This window comes from Loxodonta africana, chromosome 13 (genome assembly GCF_030014295.1).
Source record: "Loxodonta africana isolate mLoxAfr1 chromosome 13, mLoxAfr1.hap2, whole genome shotgun sequence".
In the NCBI taxonomy this organism is placed as follows: domain Eukaryota; kingdom Metazoa; phylum Chordata; class Mammalia; order Proboscidea; family Elephantidae; genus Loxodonta; species Loxodonta africana.
The window spans coordinates 49,986,646-50,014,064 of record NC_087354.1 but is presented as its reverse complement, the minus strand read 5'-3'; the positions used below and the strand labels follow the sequence as shown (position 1 = coordinate 50,014,064).

The 27,419-nt window shown below is 50.0% G+C and overlaps 1 protein-coding gene across 4 annotated transcripts in view; it reads right to left on the bottom strand.

Moving 5' to 3' along the window:
- The window catches only part of MEGF11 (multiple EGF like domains 11), a 259,064-nt gene that overhangs the window by 38,473 nt on the left and 193,172 nt on the right, over window positions 1–27,419 (bottom strand). For all 4 annotated transcript variants that reach the window (XM_064267379.1, XM_010598051.3, XM_064267380.1 and 1 more), the window contains exon 9: window positions 21,548–21,722. In XM_064267379.1, the coding sequence (XP_064123449.1) occupies window positions 21,548–21,722 (175 nt within the window). The remainder of the gene's footprint in view (window positions 1–21,547; window positions 21,723–27,419) is intronic.

Below are 27,419 nucleotides of genomic sequence, written 5' to 3'. Positions count from 1 at the left end.
CATGAGTTCTACTCTCTCCTGTAGGGTCGCTATGAGTTGGAATCGGCTTGAGGCAATGGATTTTGTTTTTGTTTTTATGCAGGAGAGGAGGGTGCCTATGGGATGGGGTGGGGAACCCCATGCCCCTGGGTTGGCCTGGTCTTTGGTCAGGGGCTTTTCCGCCCTCACTCCTGTCACTTCCTCTGGACCGGCTCCTGCTTCCCCTTCTCATAGGTGGAACAGGCTGGAAATTTTACAACCACACAGCAATGTCATGGTGGAGGTGAGAGGGGAGCTGGGGAGAAATGATCACTTACTGAGGGGCTATCATATGCTGGGCACCGTTCTAGACACTTGCCATATGTTAGCTCCTCATGGCCAAACATCTTACTGGGCAGGTGGACACGTTTCTAAAGCATACAACTCTGACCCAAAGGAATTTAAGCTTGCCACAGCTAAGCCGAGCTCGCTCCTCCTCCTGACCCCCAGGCCAGTCTCACAGCCTACCTGCTTCAATCTCCTCAATCAGCAGGAAGGCCCTTTTACTACTAACAGTCAGACCTTCTGTTCAAATTCCCTAACTCTGGCTTCTGATCTGAGGGTCAGGCTGGTTCCTAGTTGATGACTGACATTCACAGCAAACCAGTAATCAGTCTCACTGTCCCAGGTTAGCTTGTCAGCTCCACCCACCCCCAAAGGTGTCAGGGATTAAATTGTGCCCCTTCCCCAAAATATATGTTGAAGTCCTAACCCCTCTCCTGTGTGGGAGACCCCGTTTGGAAATAGGGTTTTTCTTCTGTGTCAGTGAGGTCATACTGGAGTAGGGTAGGTCAATAAATCTAACCCCTTCTGAGTGGTGTCTTATAAAAAGGGGAAACACACAGATGGCCATACACACAGGAGAAAGACAGATAAACTGCGTGACGGTCCGCTTGGGGTTATTGAGAAGGAAGGACCCTTTTCTAGAGCTGACGCCCTGATTTGGACTTCTGGCCTCCAAAAGTGTGTGACAACAAATTCCTGTTTTTTAAAGTCACCAGCTTGTGGCTCTGTGTTACGGCAGCACCAGGACACTCAGGGTCTGGCAATCCCCAGGGTGCCCTGCGTGCCAACCCCCCAGCACACGGGCTGTTCTCTCACCCACAGACCTCGATTTGTGGCACCACTAACAGACCTCAGTCGTGATGGTCTGTGTGGCGTCTCAGTCTATGTGGTCAGTATTTTGTCTACGCATACTTAGGTCGTCAGTGTATACCCGTGTGTCTGTCACCGGATGTATCTGTTTATCCATCCGTGTAGATTTGGGCATGAATGTGTGGCTCCATCTTTGTCTTTTCCACCTGGATGATATCTCTGCTATCCTCTTCCCAGCTCCCTAGCCCCCCAACCCTGTCCTGGGGGGAATGAAGTGCACACCCAGCGCCACCAGCCCAGCACACTGGGTGCCATGCCTTCCTCCACCCCTAGGCAAGAGCTCTGGGAGACAGGGATCTGATTTTGTTCACGTCTTGATTCTCGGGGCTCAGGACCTGGCTGCTACTTGAGGGGCCTGCGATAAGCGGTGTTTAACGGAAATGAGCTATTTATGTGCACATGCTGGCTCCCACTGTGGACAGAACCAGAAGGACTGGCCATTCTCCATATGCTCTATGGCTCACACCAGGCAATTCAACAAATGGCTTGCAGAGTGGGGACAACTCCGAGCCAGCCCTGGGGAGGTTCCAGAGGTGCAGGGAAGCCTGGGACACGGTCTCTGTCTTTGAGCAACTCACAGTCAGCGTACATGAAGGCCACTCACACCTACAATTCTGTGTCCACTTAGGTATTACCTGCCCACCCCATCCCCCAATTAGACTAGAAGCTTCCTGAGAATAGGGACCTTTTCTGTCTGTCCCTTTTTCCCAAGAGCCCCCGTGGGGCTACAGTGAGGTATCATGGGGCCCACCCTTAGACCAGACTATATTCTGCTTCCTGGGTGTGGTGGGAGCCACAGAACGCTGGCCCACCAATATTTATATAGCACCTATACTCTGTGCTAGAGCCCTGGTGGCACAGTGGTTAAGAGCTCAGACTGCTAACCAAAAGGCTGGCAGTTTGAATCTACCAGTCACTCCTTGGAAACCCTGTGGGGGCAGTTCTACTCTGTTCTATAGCGTCTCTATGAGTCTGAATCAACTCCACAGCACTGGGTTTGGTTTTATACTCTGTGCTGGAATTCATGGGTGACACAGTTAACATGCTTGACTGCTAACCAAAAGGATGGAGGTTTGAGTCCATCCAGAAGCACCCTGGAAGAAAGACCTATTACCAAACGACCAGGCATTGGAAACCCTAGGGAGCATAGTTCCACTCTGACACACAAAGGGTCATCGGGAGTCAGAGTCTACTCAATGGCAACTGGTAACTGGTTATACTTTATGCCAGGCACCGAGCTAGGGATACTGGGAGACCCAGACAGAAAAGGTCCCTATTCTCAGGAAGCTTGTAGTCTAGAGTAGAACTGCCCCAGAGGGTTTCCAAGGAGCAGCTGGTGGATTCGAACTGCCAACCTTTTGGTTAGCAGCCGGGCTCTTAACCACTGTGCCATCAGGGCTCTGGTCCCATATTGAACAGGTGCAATTTGGCCAGTGACCACCTGCCACGTGACTCTGGTGCAGCATCTCAACAACCAACCACAACCTGGACATTTCTATGATGTCACCTACAGCCAATCGGAGCTTCTGATCAGCACCTGCTAACCTGGGATACCACGTGGAGTTAATTTAATTCTAATTAAAAGCAAAAGAAAAACCTTAGTGTTTTAATTAGTTTTGTCACAGATAATGCAGGATTTCTCATAGGTTTTGTGAAATGTTCAAACCGCTCTTGGGAACCTTCTGCAGCCTCTGAAAGTAGCTAGGACCCCCTGGCTGGGTCACTTCTGAGGGCCCTTCAGTTCTGACTCTCGGAGCATCTTCTTGCCTGAAGCAGGGATCTTAACCCAAAGGAGTGAGGAGTGGTGGGAATGCAAGCCTTGACGTGAGAAGCCCTCCCAGACCTCTAAGAATCACACCAGCTGGGTGGTCATATACTTATGCTAACACACGGCCTGGCCACGTGCCCATTCCTAATGGGGAGACAGCATATAGTGCCAGAGCTAGAAGGGAAGATGGGAATCACCCGATCCAGCTGTCTTGTTTTACAGGTGAGCAAACTGTCCTTAAAACAACCCTGCAGGGAAGGAATTACTATCACCATCCTAGAGAGAGGCCAAACGAAGCTGGAGGGGTTAATATGCCCCAAGTCACATGGTGAAAAAGGGACCAACTTTCTCCAAAGCCCATATTCCAGAAAAGAAATATGACTTACCCAAGACCCAAACAGCTAATTCAAGGCAGAGATGGATTTGGATCTCACATCTCCGGCTCCCATTTCAACTGTAGGATGCCAGCAGCCGAGATGTGGTGAAACTCTGGGTTGACCTATGCTGCGCTCTCACCACGTAAGCATGGAGCAGGACATGCAGAGGACATGGCCTCTGACCTTGAGGAAAGACCTGCTTCAGCAGGCAGCTCCTTCCTCAGCACCTGGAAGTTGGTGCCTGGGTGTTTTTATATCCTGATCTATCCCCATCTCGGAGTCCCTGGATGGAACAAACAATTAACGTGCTTGGCTGCTAACTGAAAGATTAGAGGTTGAAGTCCACCCAGAGCTACCTCGAAAGGCTCGATGATCTACTGGAAAAATCAGCCATTGAAAACCCTGTGGAGCACAGTTCTACTCTGACACACATGGGGTTGCCATGAGTCGGAATCAACCTGATGGGAACAGGTATCCCCCACCTCATTTCCCCAACCTACAGCTCCAACCCCAGGAAAGGGAGTCCTCTACCTCCACAGGGGCAGCTTCTGCTTCTGCTGGAGAAGCCTGCCAGTCCTGCTTAGCATCTTTATTCTGTGAATGGAGAACGGATGCGAACTCTTCATCCCATCCAAAGGCCTGTTAATTATGGATGCAGCATTGGCTATTAACATCTTGAACTTGATTTGAAAGAGCTATTGGCGGACTGGAACCCCGGAGCTGGTCCCACTAGAAAAAGAGATGGAAATCTCTGCTCCGCTTTCCACCTGCCTCCCTTTCACTGTGGCTCACAGGCTGAACCCCAGTGGGTGATGAGTTATATATATGTTCTATTAAATTTGTTTCAAATGTTGTTTATTGAATTTTCTCCCTTGCAATATGCCGCTTTGTAGTTCGACCCCGTCTGGGTAAATTAATCAACAGCTGGGCTTCTCATGCTGATCATCTGTTTTCTTGGAGATGGGCAGAAGGTGAATGAGCATTTTTTGGAGTGGAAGCAGGAGGAGGCAGGAAGGGGGTCGGCCCTGCCTTACACAGTTTTTCAAGTTCATCTCCGGGTTGCCTTAAATGTGCCGTGGCTAGGAGGAAGTGTGAACGGAGTGGAGTTGGGTTCTCCAGAGTCCGTGGGTGGCACAAACGGTTAAGTGCTTGACTGCTAGCTGAAAGGTTGGTGGACAGTTTCAAACCCACTCAGAGGAACCTCAGAAGAAAGGCCTGGAGATCTACTTCCAAAAAATCACGGCCATTGACAACCCTACGGAGCAGTTCTACTCTGCACACGTGGGGTCACCATGAGTTAGAATCAACTGGACAGCAACTAACAACAACAGATCTAGGCCTGGGTGGCGTGTGCCTGCCAGCCTGTGGCTGCTCAGTGGAGGATGCTGGGATGGGCAACAAAAGGAAGTGGCCCAGGCTCACAGGTCTTTGTTGGAGGGCTGGGTGGGATGGCTTAGGCAAGAAAGGGCCCTGGACCTGGAGCTAGAAAACAAGAGTTTAAGTGAGGCAAAGGCACAGGCCCAAGGTGGCTTGGCCTCATTCATTCATCCATTCATTCCACAAATGTTTGCTGAGCATCTATTATAGGCCAGGCACCTGACAGGCCCTGGGCCTCGTTAGCCACTAAGTGAGACCAGGTGTGTCCAAAGGGCCCTTTCAGCTCCCTTTAACTCTCCCTCACACTTCTGCTTCCAGAGCAGGCTTTGCTGCTCAGGCTTCTTTGTGGCACTTAACACCACTGCAATGAAATACTCATTTTAAAAAATGCACTTTTTGTTCACTAGACTGTAAGCTCCACGAGGGGACACTGGTTCTGTTTTATTCCCCCTTGTGGCCCAGCCCTTTGCACATTGCCTTGTCCACAGTAGGTACTCAGTACACACGTGCTGAATTGGTTCAGCCGTTTAGGAAACATTTGTTGAGCACTTACGTGTCAGCACTGTGCTAGTTCCGAGGCACCCAGGGAGTAGTATAGAGCTTGTCCTGGCCCTCAGGGGGCTTGCCCTCTAGTGGCTGGAGGGGACAGGCACGAGATAAGTCTGGAGTATGGAGTGCGCAGGTAGTCCCTCCCACTTCCAGATGTGTGGCCAGCAGCCCCCAGTGGCCTTCCTTATCCTTTGGGTGACCCTGTTCCCCTTTCTCCCCTGATATTCCTGGGGTTTGCAGTTTTAGGGCCACCAATTGAGGCCACTTTTGGTGCCCATTAGGTGCCCAAAGTCACTGCAAAGCCGACAGCCTGCATGTGCAGTGTGATTGACTGTTTACAAAGCTCTCTGCAAGGCAGAGTGCCGGGCTGGTGCTTTCCCCCTGCCCACCCCTCTCAGTCACCTCCCATTCCCAGCTCTGAGGCTCCGGCAACGGGACTGCCAGGTGGGGAGCTTTGTTTGTGATTTTCTGTGGGGAAAAGAATTGCAGTCCACAAGGCAAAGAGAACAGCCTGGACCGAATGCCAGCCACAGCAGCCTCTCCAATGCAGAGCAAATCTCACTGGACCTAATTAGTGCGTCACTGATAAAGCAGAAACTGACAGCAAATGCGTGTTGGGGAAAAGAAAATGCATAAGGCATGAAGACCAGAGGGCCAGGTGGGATGAGATAGGGAGGGAGGGAGGCCACTTGCCCACATCCATCTCCATCCCTGTCTCCCTGGGCTGAGTGGGGAATGCCCAAGGCTTTGTGGGACCCAGTCATTTTGTTCAGCTCCCTTGATGATGAGGTGGTGGCGAGGTTTGAAGGTTAGGTCTGGAAGCTCCTGGAACCTTTGCTCTCATCTATGACTGTCCAAAATGAACAGGGTGCCAATGACCTGTGACCACTCTGTACAGTCATGCAGGCTACGCACTGCACAGTTCCAGACACCCACTGAGAATCATGATAGATCTGTGCATCTATCATATCAGTTTTCTGGCAGATGCCGGCGGAATGTTTTGAGAAAGGGGCGCCTTTGTGCAAATTTCTCTAATTCAAGAGGCTTCTCTGGAGGAGCACAGTTGCCCTCCAACAGCTCCCAAACAGATGCTGAAAAAACTTGGCGAGATCTGGAAGGCTGCTGTAATGGTCAACCTTGCAGCTGGTTTGGAGGAAGAACATCTGGGGTTAATCAGGCTGAGCCACTTACTGGCTCTGCTATCTGAGTCCTCCTAGGGACTGGCTGCCATCCTGGTAAAACCAGAGTTTCTTCTCTCATCTGCAGCAATGCGCTTGTCCTGCCTGTAGCCCTTTCCCCTTCTCTAACCGTTCCCTTTCCCAAGACTCTCCCCTGAATCTGGAGAAAGCATTAGTGGCTATTAAGTGCTTATTGAGTAAACTCTTGGGCAGTATTTGTGTTTTATCAGGAGTCTCTCAAAGTCTAAAATCTCTGGAGACGTTTGTGCAGGGTTTATGCATAGTGGGCAGCCCATGGGGTGGGGGCGGGGGGAGCAGGATGTTGGTCCTCACCACTGAATACACCCCTTCACCCCTCCAGACAGGGCTGACCTATTGGCTTAGGATGGACTGGCCCATCACCACTGCTGGGGATGGGAGGAAGGACGCTCAGGTTTATAATAACACCCCTCTCCTCCTCCCACTGCCAGTCCTGTACCAGGCACTTTTTTGTCCCTTATCTCCTTTTGTCCTTAAAACAACCCTGCAGGGAAAGAATTACTATCACCATTCTAGAGAGAGGCCAAACAAAACTGGAGGGCTTAATGTGCCCCAAGTTACACAGTGAAAAAGGGGCCAACCTTCTCCAAAGCCCACGTTCCCTCACCTATACCAGGCTGCCTTGATTGCAGACAGGCCAGGAGTGACAGGATCCCTAATGTTCTGAGCACCTACTATGTGCCAGGCCCTGCCCTTGGTGCTTGTGTGAAGAGCAGCTGGGATCAGCCTGAGTTCTGTGTGTCCCAGTGTCTCAGTGTAGACGATAGGTTGCCATCCCATCCCACGTGTGGCTCATGTAGTGTGTGAGTTTAGTGTGTGTGAGTGTGTATGCTTGTACCCTGGCTGCTGGGCTCTGTATCTGTTGTGTGACAGCTGTGGGTAAGTTTTGCATCTGTGTGTTGGATTTCTGAGCGGATCCTGGTTGTAAGCCCCCAGGGTGTTTAGTCACAGTGGCTTTGAATGTGGTATGCGTGGGTTGGACATGTTGGCCTCATGTTGTGGGGTTGAGTATCTAGGGTGAGATGCATGGGTACGGTAGCCTCAGAGCCCAGCTCCCCTGGGATGGAGGCTGTGTAGTGCAGACCAGGGCAGTGGCCTGCAGAGCTGGAGTTTAACTATGTCAACAGTGACAATGTCCAGGGTGGGAACTAGAGTATGGGGGCAGAGGGTCCTGCAGAGGCTGATGAGGAGTTTTTATTAGGGTTCATGCCAAATATGGCACATTCGTGATTTAGGGGATTGTTATGGATTGAATTGTGTCCCCCAAAAGGTATGTTGAAATCCTAACCCCTGTACCTGTGAGTGTGACCTTGTTTGGAAATAGGTTCTTCTAAGATGCGATCAAGGAGTCCTGGTGGCGCAATGGTTAAGCGCTCAGCTGCTAACAGAAAGGTCGATGGATTGAACCCACCAGCCCACTCCACAGGATAAAAGGCCTGAAGATCTGCTCCCACAAAACCCTATGGGGCAGTTCTACTGGGTCATATAGAGTAGAACTGAGTCAGGATCAACTTGACTTGAATCATCAGCAATGAGATGTGATCAGTTAACACGAAGTCCTACCAGAGTAGGATGGTCCTGATCCAATCTGAGTGGTGTCCTTATAAAGGAGGAGAAGAGACACAGAGTGCAGACCAAGAAGAAGCGTGGCCCTGTGGAGATGCATTCACAAGCCAAGGAATGCCTGGGGCTTCTAGAAGCTAGGGCCGACAAGAAAGAGTCTTCCCCTAGAGCCTTTGGGGAGAGCATGGTCCTGCCAACAGCCTGAACTTGGACTCCTACCCTCCAGAATGTGAGACAATACACTGCTGTCTTTGTAGGCCACCCACTTGTGGAAACCAATACAGGGGTTCTTCTGAAGGAACTGTATGCTTATTCGATGCCTATTCACTCAACACACAGCTGGAGACTGTGCCAGGTGTGTGGGTCGGCTGGGGTGGGGAAGGAGGCGAGGTGGGAAAAGGTAGAGTTATAGGGATTTGTCAGAGAGACCTGCCCCCAGGAGAGGCAGAGGGGACAGATGTACCTCCCACGTGCCAGCAGAGTGGGAATGGTGGAGACCTATGGAGAGGTTATCTTCCATGTCCCAGTGGGAAGAAAGCAAGAAGGAGGTGGCGGCTGAGGTGAGTCTGGAAGGGTGTGCAGGCAGGGTTTGGCCAGGGGGCTGGTGGGCAAGGGCGTTCCAGGGGAAGGGAGGGATTGAACAAAGGTATGAAGGCGGAGTGGCATGTGGGTGGGTCTCTGGGATAAGGCAATCTGTTTGGATTTGCAGGAGCATGGATTTGGGGGGCAGAATGGGTCAGGATGAGGCGGTGGCTCAGTGGTAGACTTCTCGGGAGACCAGGGTTCCATTCCCGGCCAGTGTACCTCATGCACAGCCACCCATCGGTCAGTGGAGGCTTGTGTGTTGCCGTGATGCTGAACAGGTTTCAGCAGAGCATCCAAACTAAGAGGGACTAGGAAGAAAGGCCTGGTGATCTACTTCCGAAAATCAGCCAATAGAAACTCTATGGATCACAATGGTACGAGCCGCTTCTGATCATGGGGGTGGTGCAGGACTGGGCAGCGTTCCGTTCTGTTGTGTGTGGGGCCACCATGAGTTGGGAGCTGACTAGACAGCAGTTAACAACAACACAATGGGACAGGGGCCTGGAGGTCAGGCTGGGTCCAGCCAAGAAAGCCTTGGACACCAGGTCTCCAACTTTGTCCCCAAGACAAAGGCAGGTCCCAGAGACAAGGTCAGGTCCCAGAGAGCAGGCAAGGGACTCAGTGTTGTATAAACTTCCTCTCCTAAAGGTAGAAGTCTGGGACACTCTTCTCTGGCTGGGAGAGGCTGAGAGTCCAGATGTGGGCAAATCCAATCGCTTAACGATTGCAGAATCATTAAAAAAAAATTACAGACTGAATGCAAAGAAAGCTCAAAAGTCAAAACCTGAGGAGCTTTTACTGGGGAAAAAGAGGAATGGGGGTGGGAAGGCCTGCCAGCACCATTCACAAGGTCCTTCCTGCCCATTCCCTGATTCCTGTAAATTATCTAAGTCTTTTTTATAAAGCTGGTCTCCTTGAGATTTTTCTGGCTTCCAGAGGTTTCTCAGCCAGGTTCCCATAGTGTGCTTCACCACATGGAATGTGGCCCTGGAATGTGCTCCCATTGGGCCCTGAAACCTTAGGGGGCAGGTTTGGTGGGAGCTTAGGTGAGAAGGAGGGATGATGAGCCGGTCACAGAGCCCGCCGTGGGCAGCAGGTCCTGGGAAGGGAGGAGCAGAGCCTCTGAGGGAGATGGGGCTGGAGGGGCACGTGCTGGCAGTGGGGCCCTGGGGAACAGCTCAGCCCTGGGCTGGGAGACCAGCGGAGACTGGGGAGGGCTGAGAAGCTCCAGAGTTACGCAGCCTTCCGAGCCTGCTTCCTTACTTGTAAAAGAGGAGCCGTGACATCTAAGCTCAGAGGGCGGTGGGTGAGAAATCTGTGAGATGAAGGATGTGAGAGCACTTTCCAGAGGAAGAACTGGGATGCAGACGGGCGTCCTGTGATGTCTGGCTGCTCCATCTACGCAACGACCTGGGCTGGGAAACTGACACCTCCCTGAGCTACCTGATGGATGCCCAGCTCTCCCATAACTTGGCAGCCACTCCCCATTTCAGCTCTCTTGGCTGGAGCAGGGTGTCCCTGTGGCCACAGTTATGCTTTCATCCTGTGGGTGGGGCGGTCTGTCCACAGAAGAGGCTGTCCACAGGGAAGTGGTGGAGGGCAGTGCCAACCTGTGGACTCTGGAGCCTGGCTACCGGGTTCAAGTCCTGGCTTACATGACCCTGGGCAAAGCATTTAAGCTCTCTATGTCTCAGTTTCCCCATCAGCAATATGGGGGTCTAAGAGTACCTTCCTCCAAGCCTGGTGGTGAAGATAAATAAGTTCATAAATGTAAAGTGATTGGAACAGTGCCAGAGTAAGTGCTGGATACGCTTCAGGCATTTTAGTTATGACACGTGACCCAGTAAGGGCCTTGATCCATGCAGGATACGTAAGAGGCTAAGATTTACCCACTCTGTGCCAAGTCCACAGGAGCCCTGGTAGCGCAGTGGTTAAGCGCTTGGCTGCTGACTGAAAGGTTGGCGGTTCCAGCCCACCAGCCGCCGCGGGGGAGAAAGATGTGGCAGTCTGCTTCCGTAAAGGTTTACAGCCTTGGAAACCCTATAGGGTGGTTCTACTCTGTCCTGTAATTAGGTCGCTGTGAGTCAGAATCGACTCAACAGCATTGGGTTTGGTTTGGTTTTTTGGTGCCAAGCACTTTTGTGACATCTGCCTCGTTCCACCATTACAACAATCCTGCAAGTTACTTCTGTGGAGAGATGAGGAAGGTGACGCTCAGGGGTGAGCCTGCCCCAAGTCACTTCGGATTTCTCTGACTTCAAGTCTGCACTCCCAACTCTGCCAAGCAGCGTCTGCTGAAGACAGAATGGAACCAATATTTCCTGAGTGCCTACCGCATGCCGGGCTCTCTACTAGATGCTTTGTGCCTGTGACGTCACCATCTCTCTATACAAAGGATGGCCATCAAGTACAGCATCTTTGGCATGTCCCTGTTCAAGTCTGCAATATGGCTCCCCCTGCTGGCTGAATTAAGCCCAGGCTCCCACCCTGGCATTCAGGGCCCAGACAGCTCTGCTCCCACTATTTTCCTTCTCATTCCCTACATCCCCGCTCCTCTGGACCATCTGTGCCCGATGATCCGGGAGCCCCGGCCCGGCTTCCCTATGCCTGTCTCAGGGAATCCCCTTGCCCTCCTCAGAACTCCCAGGAGATGAGAGGAAAAAAAATGTTAAGTGCTTGACTGCTAACTGACAGGGTTGGAGCCTGGGTTGGAGGCCCTTTTGAGTAGGGACTTTCTGGTGGTTGCTTTTTATTTATTTATTTTTTTACATTTACCCCCTTGTTCATTTTCTTATTAGCCCACCATGAAGTCATTTATTCATGGCCTTTTTCGGCAACATCTTTCATTTTCCAGACATAATCACATCTCCTGGCAGGAATTCCCTCCCCTCTTGGGGTCAATGGTTACTCCTGCAGATGGGATTATTGATGCTAGAGGCTAAGAGGGGGAAGATGGTTGAGAAAGGGACAGGCTGGGGGGTGTCTTGGGGCTTGAGAGTAGGGGTAGTAGGAACAGGAGATGGTTCTTCTTTCCTTCCTTCTGGACCTGCAGCCTCAGTGCAGGGATTCGCGTCTGCAGGCCCTGAGTCCTTTGCTCCCTCCACGCCTGTGTGTGCACACCCTTGCACTTCCCGTTGGATCCTTCCCTTGCAACTTGTTTCATCTGAGCTTTACATCAGCCCCAGGAGGCAGGGCAGGGTTTGCAGCCCCCTTTGCAGCGGATGAAGTTAAGCCACACGGTGGTGAAGCAACTGGGGCAAAGTCAATCAGCTAGTAGGCGGCAGAGCCAGGGTTGGAGCCCTGGTCTGACTCCTGGCTGGCCTTCTCCTTGATGCTGACATCACTCCTTGCCTGGCTGCCCTGGGGGGAGCCTGGCCCTGGAGCCATAAACTCTGGGTTCTAGAGCCAGTTCGATGCTCTCACAAGCCATGTCATCTTGGGCGAGACTCTTAACCACCCTGAACTTAAGTTTCCTCTTCTATGAAGTACAGTTAACAAGATCTGCCTTGCTTTCCTCACTGGACTGAGGACTAACAAGTTCAGTGTGTGAGAGGGCTGGGTAAACTATGAAGTGCTGCCCAAACATAAGGGAGAGAAGCAGAAGGCCCCAGGCTACCTCCCCACAAAGACAAGAGCGGGAGGCCACTTAGGCTCCGATGAGAAATGAGTTTGATGGGGTTGTCCCTTCTCTCAGAAAAAGACTTGAGAGAGTCTCAGTTGTTGTGGTTGCTGCGTGCCCTCGAGTGGATTCTGACTCAAAACGACCCCACAGGACAGAGTAGAACTATCCCACAGGGTTTCCTAGGCTGTAATCTTCATGGGAGCAGATTGCTAGGTCTTTTCTTCCATGGAGCTGCTGGTAGGTTTGAACTGCCAACCTGTCAGTTAAGAGCCAAGCACTTGATGATCGTGTTACTTGGGCTCCTTTAGAGAGTCTCAAAGCTGGTTATTTAGCCGCGTATCCACAGCCCTGCCCTCTCCCTGTGATTTTGGTTTGTGCCTAAAAGTTCAGGTCTGGGTCCAAATAGCCATGGACTCAGTTCCTGGTGCCGCTTCCCAACTAGGCATCTTGGGAAGATTACTTCACTTCTCAGAGCCTGTTTCCTCCTCCGCAAAGTGGGGATCCTGACATTTCTTGCCTACAGGATTATTGTAAGGGTTACATAAAATCATGGATGTAAAGCAGGGCCTGGCCCAGGGCCTGGGCAGTAACTTAGTGCTAAATGTGAGTGAGCCCTCATCATTCCTACCCAGCTGTTCACCTCCTCCTCACCTTTCAGGGACACTCCTCTGACTCATGGTCCCTGCCCCCCTTCATCTGGACAAAAAGGAAACAGTGTGTTAAAGCATGGATGCCCAGACGGAGTCCAGTATTTTCTTCTGCTACAGGGGAAGAGAGAGAGCTGCAGGTCCCAAGCCCAAGAAAAGCCCCAGCTCCAGACCCTAGTGGTGAAGGAACTGACAAGGACAGCGAGGCGGGTGTGGGGGAGGGCAGTGAGAAGGGAACGTTCATTACCTAGGGCAGAAGAGTCAGCAGTTTTCCCCTAGAAAAGCCGCAAACTACTGGGTCCCAGAGAGGGAGGCTGGACTTGGCATTGCTAACATAAAACCACTGCCCCCTCCTTTCCTCTGTGGAATAATTGCCAGGTGATTTAGCCCCTGGTGATCTCCTCCCCCCCTTCCACCCTGCCCTGTTGTCTGCTCTGGGAAAGCAAACTCATGAGACAAAGATGCGAGGGTGGAAAGAGCACCGGAGTGGGAATTAGGTCACCTCTGTGTCCATCCCAGCTCTTTACCAGGGACTGGCTGTGTGGCCTGAGATAAGTCCCTTCCCTCTCCGGACCTCAGTTTTCTCATTTGTAAAATAAGAGGCTGCCCTAGGGAAGCACTGAGCATTCTCCCAACTCTACCATTATGAAGAGTAGTGCCCATCTTACGGTGTTACACACTGCATCTCATTAAGTGCTCACACCAACCCTGAAGGGCAGACATTACTGACACATTTTGCAGATGGGGAGCTAAGGCTCAAAGAGGCTGAGTATGTTGCCCAAGGTCACACAGTTACTAAGTGAGAGACTTGGGATTCCAATCCAGGCTCATCTGACCCCGAAGTCCATTATGCCATCTTTGGTAAAGACTCAGAGAAAAGGAGAGAAGCCCTCAATGAGACACAATGGCCACAACAATGGACCCAAACATATCAGCGATCATGAAGATGGCACAGGACCAGGCAAATATGAGATTGCTGTGAGTTGGAGCTGACTGGATGGCAACTAACAACGACAACAACATATGTTACCTTACAGAACTACACAATACGCCTCAACACATATTTATTGAGCATTTTCTACATGCCAGGCTTTATTTTAAACATGGTACACATTTTGTCTAATTCAATCTTAAGAATAACACTACAGCATCGTACTGTCATTTATCCCATTTTATAGATGACAAAACTAAGGCTTGAGAAATTTAACTCTCCCGAGACCACACAACAGGTGATGGCAGGGCTGGGATTTGAGTCCAGTTCTGTCTGACTCCAGAGCTCGGCTTTGATACTGTAGTGTGTGTATTTGTATTTTAGGGTCATTTATGCTATTTTGCACTATTTGTGCATCTGTTCACATGGGCTTGGCAGCTAGAGTGAAAATTCCTCATCCCCAGGGCAGGTTCCAGTAGATTCTTTTACTACAATAATTAGGAAGAACCCTGGTGGTGCAGTGGTTAAGAGCTTGGCTGCTAACCAAAATGTTGGCAGTTTGAATCCATCAGCTGCTCCTTGGAAACCCTATGGGGCAGTTCTACCCTGTCCTATAGGGTCACTGTGAATCCAGTGGCAATGTGTTTGGCTTTTTGTTGTTGTTGTTGTTAATCGATGGTGGGGGGCGAGAGTGAGAAGCTCGTTTTCTGCCCTTAGGGCTCATAGTCTCTAGACCTGAAGAATAAAACAATTAGAATGGGAAATGCACACACATTATACCTGTCACCTGCCTATAATTTTCAGTCCACATTCTCTTCTGGCCACACAGCTGCCCTCACTCTCCGGTTCCAGCATAAGGGCCACACAAGAGGCAGATGCACACTCTGTCCAGCGAGCAGGGGCCAGGGGAGGGCGACATCTTTAAAGGACACTGGAAGCCTTGGGGGAATATTCAATCACTGCTCCACTGATCTGGATTTTCCTAACCTGCTCCCCTCCCACTCCCCTGGCCACAGCAGTTAAGGCTCGTGTATGACCTACCAACAGCAGCGAGAAAGGGGAGAAAAATGCAGAAGCGAGTTTGTTCATTTGGGTGATGGAGTGCCCACTCCCCTCGCCAGCATGCAGGGTTCAATAACAGCAGACAGGGCTTCAAAAAACTGCAGCATAAATAGATGAGCCCTTTAAAGTAATAGAAATTCTGTCATCCTGGGGAGAAATATAGGCTCCGAACCGCACGGGAGGGGACACTGGGCCCCTCTCCTCCTCCTCCCCCACTCCCCGTCCCCATTACAGTTGGAGCTGAAAGGAAGCATCTGGACTGAAGAATGGCCAGAGGGCCCTTATCTCCCAGCTACAAGGCTCCATGCGGGGAGGAGGTGGTGGAAAGGGTCTGGGAAATCATGTCCTTGCATCCGGGCAGTGACCTCACAGGTGAGATCACTGCGGGTGGGAAGGTAGCAGCAATTAGCCCCAGACAGTGGAGGAGGCTTCATCAGGCCGCCTTTAGGTAAAGGCCTTAATTAAGGAATGAAAGCTGGTCAGCGGAGGAGCATGGTAGGGGCGAGAAAGTGGCTTTCCCCCCGAATGATGAGCAAGTTTATTCTTGGTTCTGAGGCTGCCCTTGGGAGACCAGGGGTCCCTGGCCACCCTACTGTTCCCAGCCAGCAGGAAGCTTCAACTAACTCTGCCCCCTTCCTCTCTCCCCTATTTCCCACCGCACCCCCAAACAGGACACTTAGGCCAGGACCAGTCAGTCCCTTCAGGAAGAGGACCCCTACAGGTAAATAACAATGATGACAATAGTAGCACTAACATCAACAATAATGTTGAAAGATTACTCGTATGCCAGGCATTCTAAGTGCTTTTATGTACCAACTGATTTAAGCAGCCCAATAATCCTATGAGCTTCATTGTTACTCTATTTAAACACATGAGGGGGCCCTGGTGGCACAATGGTTAAGAGCTCAGGCTGCTAACCAAAAGACTGGCAGCTAGAATCCACCAGGCGCTCCTTGGAAATCCTATGGGGCAGTTCTACTCTGTCTTATAGGGTTGCTATGAGTCTCAATCGACTCGGTGGCAATGGGTTCTTTTTTTTTTTTTTTTGTAACATGAGAAAACAGAGGTACAGAGAGGTAAAGTATCTTGCCCAAGGTCACACAGCTAGTAACTGGTAAAGCTGGTATCTGAAGGCTGGGAATCTGTTTATCTGAACCTCTGAGGAGCCAATGGGGATTCAAGCCCCAGCCCTGCTGGTAGGGTCTTTTGGGAAATGCCATGAATTTCCTTCCTATAAATGTCAGTTCTGGAAACTTCTGCTTTAAGGAAATTGCTCCTCCCAGAATTTCATTTATTGCAAAGGAGTTTACTGAGCAAGAAGTTCATAGGTAGGCATGGGTAGGGAGATACAATGCAGGGGCTGGAGGAAGACATACTCTTGCCCTCATGGAGACAGACTCCAAGTATGAGCTATGTGCTGTGAGAACAGAAGGGATGGAATGATTAATTCTGAAGAGTATTCAGGGATGACTTCAGGGATGACTTCATGGAAGAGGCAACCTCTGATCTTAGCCTGCAAGGCTGAGAAGGATTTTCATTGAATGATAAGGACAGTGGGAAGTGCTTGAGAAAATGCACAGTGGCCCCAAAACAGACACTGTGTTTGTGAAGAAGTGAGCTGAGTGTGATCACAGCACAGGTTTGTGGCAGAAGATGAGGTTAGCGTGGATTAACTCTAGTCCTGAGGGTAGGTTACAAAGGGCTGAAATTGGAGCTTTATTTGGTGAGCAATCAGGGGCCATGGAGAGATGTGATGTAACACTAATCTCAAAGCAAATGGCACCTTGCTAGTCTGCCCAGCTCCACTCAGTGCCTTCATCCACAATTCAGCTACTTCCCCATCCCGGGTGGGTGGGAAGAAAGGTCCTCACTTCCTGTATTTGGCCCTCATATAGACAATCCCACAGGGCTGCTATTAGCCCAGAAATCTTTTGGCCTGAGTCCCTCTGTGGTGGGTAGGCAGAGTGACCCTCACTCTGCACTCCCCAAGCCCTGCTTACCCTCGGGTGTAGACCAGGTGGGATCCTGGGTTCTAAGAGGGCACAGAGCAGCCCTGAGAGGCTCATGGAGGCTGTCCAGTGAGCTGTCCGAGGTGCTGAAACATCACGCCCAATTTTAAGCGGTCTCGTTTGAAAGACTGGCTCATTCAATGACTTGTTTCCTTTGCGCAGAGAATTTCATTCTCATTTTACACATGATCAGTCGAGTCCCAAAGAGTGAGCAGAAGCAGCACTAGAACCTTGATTTCTTGCTTTTGAGCCCAGGACTCTTAACCCTCACTCGGCAGACCCAGTGCAATTCACCAATGCACCCTACAAATGACTTCACTCCTGCTGCCAATTTAATATCTAACAAAATGTCTAGACTCTTTTCCCACTCTTTCCCTATCTCCACTCCCCCAAACATAGACAGGTGTGCCCCTCCCACTACCAAAGTGCCTCCTGAGACACTACAGCAGGCCTGTCACTCAGCTCCCAGGCTGGCTCTGCTCTAGCCCCCTCCTCATCAGCACTCCTCATGTCTGTGTTGAGCCTGATACCATTCTCAGCCCTCAGTGACTCTGCCTTCATAAAGCTACCCCAACATCCTCCCTAAAGAGCACTTGGTGGGACAGCTGAGGATGTGGCTTCACATCCATTACCATGTTGGCTACTCACAACCAATAGTAGGTAAGACGGAGGTGAATCTTCTCATTTAACAGATGAGAAAATTGAGACCCAGCAAGGTGATAAGACATGCCCGAGGTTATTAAGTCTGAGATCAAGGTCTCCAGACACCCAGAAAAGGACTCTTTTAATTAGTCTCTAACTAATTGCTCAATCTTTTTTTTTTGCGGGGGGGGAGGCAGGTACAGAAACTCATAAACCAACAACAAATAAAGGCATTGCTAATTATCACTGACTCCAGGACATTTTGGGTGAGGGTCTCAGCTGAGTCTGCTCTACCGATTGCCCCAACCCCTACCCTGGCCAGAGATGACTAAATGCAGAAATCGCACTGATTCGAAAGCTGGAGTGAGGGCAAGAGTGATGGCTTCCACTCAGGGTCACACTAAACCAACCCCAAACCAAACCCAGTGCCATCGAGTCGATTCCGACTCATAGCGATCCTATAGGACAGAGTAGAACTGCCCCATAGAGTTTCCAAGGAGCGCCTGGTGGATTCGAACTGCTGACCCTTTGGTTAGCAGCTGTAGCACTTAACCACTACGCCACCAGGGTTTCTAGGGTCAAACTAGATGAGAACAATTCACTGCTCTGTAATCACCTCAAGCACCTCCTCCCCAACACCCAACAGGGCCCTGGAAGAGTCTTTCCAAGTACAGTGAGGCTGGGCAGAAGGAGACGGATGGGAATTCACAGGGTCTCACCAGGGCAGCCTGGCTCACAATCTGTCTTAGCCCCGAGTGCCAGACAGGTGGGAATAGCGAGATGATTCCAACAAGCACCAAGTCCCCCAAAGTTCAAGAAAAACAGGTAATTTGCATTGCAGATGGAAGGAAGAGAGGCAGCGTCCTGGCCTCCAGACTGTGGGGCTCTGGCCTGGAGGCAGTGGTCACATGGACTCTGTACCATTGCAGGGCCCTGTCCCTACTCCTGAGGAGCAGTGACTAGGCAGGCAGCTGGGGGTGAAGAAGGGGGAACAGGGAGGTAAGGCCCTCATCAGGTGATAAAAGGACCCAAACCCATAGACCAATGTATTTGATCAAATTATAACAACCCTCAATGCACCCCACATTGTGCAGATACCTCTTTGCTCCCACTGCCCCTCATTTCCCCCATTCCTCAGGACTGTGTGTTTCCTAAGCATAGCATCAAACAGGCAGACAAACAAAAAAAACCTGTTGTAGCTGAGTCGATTCCAACTCATAGGACTGAGTAGAACTGCCCCATAGGGTTCCCAAGGCTGCAATCTTTTTTTTATTATTATTAATTTTTATTAAGCTTCAAGTGAACATTTACCATTCCAATCAGTCCGTCACATGTAGGTTTACATACATTTACTCCCTTCTCCCTCTTACTCTCCCCCTATTCAGTCAGCCCTTTCAGTCTCTCGTTTCGTGGCAATTTTGCCATCTTCCCTCTCTCTCTATCTTCCCATCCCCTCTCCAGTCAAGAGTTGCCAACACACTCTCCAGTGTCCACCTAATTTAATTAGCTCACTCTTCATCAGCATCTCTCTCCCCTCCGCTGACCAGTCCTTTTCATGCCTGATGAGTTGTCTTTGGGGATGGTTCCTGTCCTGTGCCAACAGAAGTTCTGGGGAGCATTGTCTCTGGGATTCCTCTAGTCGCAGTCATACCATTAGGTATGGTCTTTTTATGCCAAGGCTGCAATCTTTATGGAAGCAGATCTCCAGGTCTTTTCTCCCATGCAGCAGCTGGTGGGTTCAAACGACCAAGCTTCTGGTTAGCAGAGCACTTAACCATGATCTTAGAAATCAGCCAAAGGCCCAGTGTCATAGACCCACCCTAGTGGCTGAGCTGGAACTGGCAGTCAGGACTCCCCCCCACTTACAGTCCGCTGCTGAAAATTCACTTCAATTTCAGTCACCTTGGTACTTGGCTATGTGAGATTTTTAATCCCAAACATTTCTTCTTCCTACCCAAACCCAAAACCTCGGGCACTTCCATTTGGCCATGGAAGTTATGGACAAAACTCACACTAATTTTAGAGAGGAAACCTTGAGGAAGAACAGGCTTTCTCTCCCTTTCAAAAATGTCACCAGAGTTCATTTTCACCCAGTTTTATCTGTGCTAGAGAAGAGGAAGAGGACGCTGAGCAGTGTTTTCACCGGAGCCCTGCACTGCAGACCAAGGGCAACCTGCCCACAAAACGCATTGACCCCTAGGGAAATACCCACTTCCATTTTCCCCACCTTTGCAGCACATTGGGACCCCGGTGGCACAGTGGTTAAGCATTTGGCTGTTAACCAAAAGGTCAGCAGTTGGAATCCACCAGCTGCTCCTTGGCGGGGCAGTTCTACTCCATTCTATAGGGTCACTATGAGTTGGAATAGACTCCGCAGCCAGGGGTTTTGCAGCACATTGGCCTCAAGCAGACCACCCCTCAGACAAACACATTAGAATCCCTGGGGTAAGGCCCAGGCATCAACATTTGTAAAGCTCTCCCAGTGATTCCATTGTGCAGCCAAAGTGCAGAACCCCTGCTGAGCATTACCTTCCTGGAAAGAGCAAACTGTTAAGCGATGGACAGAAAGGTCAGTTGTTCAAACCCACCCAGAAAAGCCTTGGAAGTAAGGCCTGGTGATCTGCTTCTGAAAGGTCACAGCCTTGAAAACCCTGTGGAGCAGTTCTACTCTGCACACCTGAGGGTCACCGTGAGTTGGAATCTTGATGGCAACTAACAACAACACCTTTCTACTCAAACTGAGGACCACTGACCAGCAGCATCAGCATCACCTGGGACCTTAGAAATGCAGAATCTCAGGCCCCATCCCAGGTGATTCATAAGTTCACTTAAGTCTGAGAAACGCTGCTACAAGGTGCTTTATATATCCTATCTCTACACCTTACCGTAACCTTTCAAGGTAGTTGTCCCATTTCGCAGGTGAGGAAACTGAATGTAAGAGAGGTGAAGTCACTTGCCCAAGGTCACACAGTTGGTAAGATAGTCAGGATGTGACTCCAGGTCTGACTGGTTCCAAAGACCACACTCTTTCTGCATAACCCCCTACCTCCAGCACAACAAAAAGTGGGCAAGGCTGACCCCTGAGCGTTTGGGTCATTGGACCCATCAGGCACACCCGAACTTTGAGTAAGATCCCACTTCCAATGTCAAGTTCCCCAGAATCAAACCTCATAAAGACCAGCATAATTCATGAGGAAACACAAATAGTAAACAAACACGTGAGGGAAAAGTTTCATTCCCCTTCGTAATCAGAGAAACGCAAATTAGAGCAACATTGCAGAGCCATTTTCTACCTATATAATCAACAAAAACTAAAAAAAAAAAAAAAAAGTTAGCAAAGTTGTTCTAAAATAGGTACATTCACACACGGCTGGTGGCAGTGTGAATTCATACAACCCTTGAGGAAAGTAATATGGCAACAGCCATCGAGAGTCATAAATACATTATGCCCACTGACCCTGGGAATTCACCCTTAAGGAAATAATTCCATCGGAGGGAGGGGAAGCTGTTGGTAAGAAGATGCTCATTGCAACATTCACTATGAACATTGGAAAGAGCTTGATATTCAGCAGTAATGGAGCGGCTAAGGAAACTCGGGGGACATCAGTGTCATGCAGCCATTTAAAATGATAATTAAGAAGCCCAAGCAGCAAGGTGGGTGAGAGGAGGAAGAATGAGAAACCGTGTGTGCGCACTGTGGTTATCATGATGTAAAGCTATTGTGCACGCAAGAATACGGACAGGGAGGAGCTGGCACAAAGGAAGACAACTGGTATTTGGGGTGGTGGGGGGAGATAGAAGGACTCCCTCCTTTGCTTTTACAGTTACAAACCCCAGCAGAACTGGCCTTTTGAGAACAGCTTAGAGGATTCTCTGAGGGGCGCACAAGGAGAGACTCCCATTCTTCATCCCTGGGTGCAGGGGAACACCCCCCTCATTCAACCCAGAGCTGGGAGAACTGGCCCTGTATCTCCTGAGGTGGAGGGCAGGGTGGGGAGGTCATGGGAATGGCCCTCGTGTCTTACCATGAAGCCGGGGGCACAAGTGCAGCCCCCAGTGATGCTGTGACAGTCAGCGCCATTCTGACAGGTGCAAGGCAGCCGACAGCCATCGCCGTAGTAGCCAGCAGGGCAGGACTCGTTGCAGTGGCGGCCAGACCAGCCAGGCTGGCAGGTGCAAGCTCCGGTTACTGGGTGGCAGCTGAGTAAGTGAGAGAAGGGTGAGGGGAGAGTCCAGTCAGGGATGCAGCCACGTCCCCCTGACCCCTCTGCCCGCACCAAGTCAGGTCTGCCCAGGGTGGCAGAATCAAAGGACCTCTGAGGTTAAATTGCTCAATGCCTTGTTTGTTATCAAAAGATGCCAAGGCCATGTGGTCCTACTAATGCTCAGAAACTGAGACTCAGGGTGTTCACGTAACTGCCCTAAAGTCACACAGCAAGGAAGTGGAAAAATCAGGATTAGAACACAGCTCTCCTGACACCTTAACAAGTGCTCTTTATGATACAAATATACAAGGACCAAAGCAGAAGGCAGGCTCTTCAGCCCCTTGCCTTATGGGCTGGCTCTGAAGGGTCCAGGGCTTCACCCTCTTCCCTTCACCCAAGGCAGGTACCTAGTGTGGAGGCTGGCACGAGACGGTAGCAGTGAGTCCCAGCACCTCTGCCTGGGGTAGGTACTCAGTCAACCTTTGCTGAGTTAAAAGGAGGTGTCAGGGCAGATGTGGCCTCCCCTTCTTGAGCAATGCAATGGGGAGAAGACCCTCCACCCGTGCTCCACCAGGACTCTTTAACAAAGAGCAATCTCTTCTGTGCCCCGTGTCCATCTAGGCCAGAGAAAGGACCATTTGGCTGGAGCCAGGGGCATCAGCACTAGAGAGTGGGGGCAACCACTGGCTGGCAGAGATCTGATCAAACAGCCAATATCTATTCATGGTCAGAGGGGATGCCAGGTATGGTGGCCATGAAAATCTCCTGCTGGGAGTGGAACTGACTGTGGCCCCAGCTGCTGTGCTCTGAAACCCAACAGTACATTCACTGAGCCACAGTTCCCACGGGCTGCTCCCACAGCCAGTAACTGAGCACAGTAGGGATACTGAGGTAGGGTTGGTCCTCAGAGATGCAGACTCCTCTGATAGTTAACTCTGTCTTGAAGACTCCCCATCAGCCTTGCCAAACTGCCTTAGAACTGCACTATAAGATAAGATACTTCCACCCTACCTTCTTTCCTTCGCTCTCTCCTTCACATAGGTCAGACCTGCAAGGAGGGTTGACAGCTCTCCAGCCTCCTCAGACCCCTCCCCATTTCTCCTCACTAACGTTTCCCCTAAACCTTATGCACTTGAGGTCTGCTTCTGGGAAGACACAGACTAACACATATGGAAGGGTACTGGATGGCAGCGACGAGTCTCTTAGATGTCCTGTGTCACCTGCTTCCCTGGGTCAGAGTTCAGATCAAGGGATACAGTTGTTACGGATTGAGTTGTGTCCCCCCAAAAGATATGCTGAAGTCCTAACCCCCATTACCTGTGAATGTGACCTTATTTGAAAATGGAGTCTTTGCAGATGTAATTCCTTAAAATGAGGGTATAACCTAATCCAATATAATTGCTGTCCTTATAGAAAGGGGAGAAGAGACACGGGCAGATAGATAGGGAGAACGACATATGAAGACAGGCAGAGATTGAGTTACGCTGTCATAAGCCAAGGAACACTTAGGGATACCAGGAGCTGGAAGGGACAAGGAGGGATCTTCCCCAAAAGCCTTCAGAGAGAGCATGGCCCTGCCAACACCCTAAATCCAGACTTCTGGCCTCCAGAACTGTGAGAGAAAAATTCTGTGGTTGGAAGCCCCCTAGTTTGAGGTATTTTGTTATGGCAGCCACAGGAATCTAAGATGACGGTCAAGAGAAGCATGCGTTTGGGCCGGCAGGAGGAGCCTGGGTACAAGTCTTGGTTCTGTTAAGTTCCAGGAAGACAGGAGCTTTGTCTCTCTGGATTCCCAGGGCCTGGCTCATATTCAGTGTCCAATTAAAGAGCTGAGAATGAATAGTACTTTCATTATGTATAATTATTTTATGTGTCTGTTGACTTGTTTATCGTGTCTCCTCCACCTGGTTGCAGCTCTGTGAGGAGGGCCCTTTGTCTCTCTGCTCACCTCTGTATTGTACCCCAGGGCCCAGGAGAGTCCCTGGCGTGGCGGAGGTGTTCACCACGTATTTGGTGAATGAATTAATGAGCAAACTAATTGTGTGAAGCCCAGCCAAGCTGTTTCTCTTCTGGGGGCCCTGGTTTTCTCATGGAAAATGAAGGGGTGGACAGAGCAGACAATTCCTAGATACTAGATGCAAATTGCTAATAATCATTTCAGAAAATGTTTAGCTTCGCTAATCATCAAGTCAAAACAACAACTGGATACTACTTTTTCTCTACCAAAACAGTCAAGACTTTTAGAAAGGGACAAATACTCAATGCTGGTAGAGGCTTCTAGAAAACAAGTTGGGGTTGTGTATTAGGAGTCCTAGAAACACTCAGACCCTTTGGTCTCGTAATTCCATTTCTAAAAAGTATCCTAAGAAAACGATCATAGTTGTGGAGAAAGATTTGCTCACAGAGATGCTCCCTGAAGCGTTATTTGTAACACTGGAAAATGGAAGCAATTTAAATAATAATAAATAATATGTGACCAGGCTATTAAAGCACCAGGCACTTCGCACATATATTTCTAATCTTCAAATATGCCCATGACTTAGGAATTATGTCTTCTATTTTACAGATGGCACTTGGAGGTCACGTGATTAGCCCAAGGTCACACTGCTCAGTCAGTGGTGGGGCTGGGATTCAAACCCAGGTCGGCCCGATGCGTAAATGAATTATGAAAATCCATATAAAGGTATGTTAGAGAGGTACTTAAATGTTTTCCAAAATAATGACATGCTAGAAAGGTAAGAGAAGTAAGCCAACTGTATACATGATCCAAAATATGAAAAAAAAAGTAATATATACAGACACAAACCCGTGGATGAAGCATAAACAAATGACAACAAAATAGATTTTATTTTTACCTCTGGGTTGAAAAATTATGCGTGATTCTGAGCTTTTTCTTTAAATTTCTATGTATTCGCTCATGTTCCAAACCTGAACATCTATTCTATTTATAAACAGATTGAAAGCAAGAAATCTTACAAATATACAAAAGGGGGCAGGTACTGGATGAGTGTCTGAAAACTCAGAAAGCAAGTCTGACTGACAGAACAGAGGTTTCTGACCCTCACGGTTCCAGCAAAATTCCTTCCCAAGCCACAAGCCCTGTAGGGGAGATAGTGGCAAGCCTGGGTACCATGGGACACGGGTCTACTTGGTGGTCCTGACCTCACCCAGATGGTTTCGAGGCACTAATCTCTGTGCCAACCCTCCGACCAAAGTCTCTGGGCACAGCCTTTGTAGGTTCCAGTCTTCCAGGGGCCTCCTCCGACGTTTTGGTTTAGGGTTTTAGGGACAGGCTTAGTCATAGCTTGATGGACATGCTTGGGCCCCAGGAATGACTTGGCAGGCCTTGGCTCTGTCCCTCTCTGGAGATTCTAAAGGGTCTCAAGCACATTTCTGCCCTTCCCATAAATAGATTCTTCTGCTGTTCCTTCCCCACCAACAGTCTCCCAAATATTTCCCATCTGCTGTTCACACTTTGACATGGGTACACGCCCAGGATAAGCGCCCCAGGCCCATGAGAGCTAGCAAAGGCTGCTAGTATGTTCCCTTCGTGGTCTCTTAATCCCATCCCACAAATGGCATCTAAGCCTCCTCCCCGCCTCCCGCCCATTTCCCACTTTTGATCTCTGCTGGCAGCATTTTGGCTGCTTGGGGCATCTAAGCTCTAGTTTTACTTTTTTCCACTGGGAACCAGAAAGCTTAAAACCAAATCTAAAATCCTTTATTTCTTTCTCCTTTTCATGCCCCTAAAAGTGTACTTTAAAAAATGGGATTTTCTATTTTCTTAATTTGATTGTCTTTTATTGTAAGAATTCCAAAAACCCCTTCGGAAAGAGAGTGGGGAGTTGCTGCTGACTAAGTGAACTGTGATCACCATGCCTGGTGCTGGGGTCCCCTCTCCCATTGTCCCCGCTTCCTGTCCCCTCCTCCTGGTGGGGCCATGAGCCATTCCCTTGGGTGACTGGTGACTACTGGTTAGGTTCAGGCAAAAGTCACAATCCCTGCTGTTTCAGCTGATGTTCCATTTTCTCTGCCCTTCCCCGCCGCCCCTTTTCCTTTATTCCATTTTCCCTGGACAAAGATTAATCACAAGCTAATAGGAGCCAAAAGCTGAACATTACAGGAATCTTTTCAGGGCGGATTTGTCTGCCTTTCTTTTGGCCGCTATGAGACTTCTATCGATACCACATCTGGCAGCTAAATCAAATCTTCCAAAGGTAATACACGGTCATGGCTGGTGGAATTTGTCTGTGACAATCCACTTGTGGAGGGGACCTCTAAGAGGCCTGACATGGAGGTGCTTTCTTTCTCAAGGTTGTGCCTTTACGGAGGAGGATGGCTCTTTTGTGTGCACCATGAAGAGTTTATCAAGGAGTGAAGCGCTGGGGAATATCACCTTCCTGGGCCACGTGAACTCAAACCCTAGGAGGTAGCCTGGCCAGAGGGGCACAAAGCAGACAGAGGCTGGGGTTCAGTGGGGAAGGCTTTCTTTGGTTGGGGACTGGGGTGCTCTGTCTTCCTGGAAAAGATGCTCAAGGCCTTACAAGCAGTCTCGGTGAAGGCTTTGTTGTGAGTTCTGCCCAAGCCAAGGGGAAAGTGAGGTGAGGCTCCTGGGGGTCCCACATGGTGGTCATTTGGTGGAAGCTTCGCTTTCAGAGACCACAAGAGAACTCTTCCCCACTGAGCTCAGGAAAGGTGATGGACAGATTGGGAAACTGAGGCACAGAGAGAGGTGCAAGATCAGGACATTTGCTCAGAGGTAAGCTCTGAGGCCAGGACTCGGGGGTCTCAGCCCCAGTACCTGTAGCTTAGCTGCCTTGAGATTAGGAGTCATAGAGTTACCTCTCTGCTTTTCTTGGGTCCCAAGTGAGGGCTCTATATCAGAACAAGGGCTCATGGGAAAAAAACCAACTGCAGCCAAAAGAGGTCAGTTAGAAGAGTGGTGCTCAGTCTTGGGCGATTTGGGGACATTTGACAATGGTGGCGCAGTGGTTAAGAGCTCAGGCTGCTAACCAAAAGGTCCACAGTTTGAATCATCAGCCGCTCCTTGGAAACCCTGTGGGGCAGCTCTACTCTGTCCTATAGAGTCGCTATGAGTCAGAATCAACTCAACGGTAAGGGGTTTGGTTTTGGTTTTTGGAGACATTTTTGGTTATCACAACTAGGGGTGGAGGAGGTTGGTACTGGCATACTGGGCAGAGGTCAGGGATGCTGTTAAACATCCTACAACAGACAGGACAGCTCCCACAACAAAGAACTATTTGGCCCGAAGTGTTAATAGTGGCAAGGTTGAGAAACCCCGAGTTCAACTAAACAAAGATTTTTGTGAGTGTTGAGGACTTAACCCACACTGGGACAGTATGCCAAGAGAATGGGGTGAGATAATAAGAAAAAAAAAGAGGGTGCAGGTGTTCAGCTCAGGGGCAGAACTAGCTAGAGGAACGGGCTGTATAGAGGAACTCAGTGGTTCTTTTCACTGAAGGCCAGATTGTCCAGGCACTGTGTGATGCCAAGGCTGCAGAGGTGGGCCAGCCAGGGAGCTCCAGCCCTCAAGGAGCCCAGCCTTATGAAGAGTCCCCCCTGAGGAGGCAGTGACGAGACACTGAGAGCCCAGCCTGGGGGGTGGGCTGGCAGGCACACTCTGAGCCCCTACTCCTAATAACCACTTCAGTCTCCCAGCCCCTGGAACCTG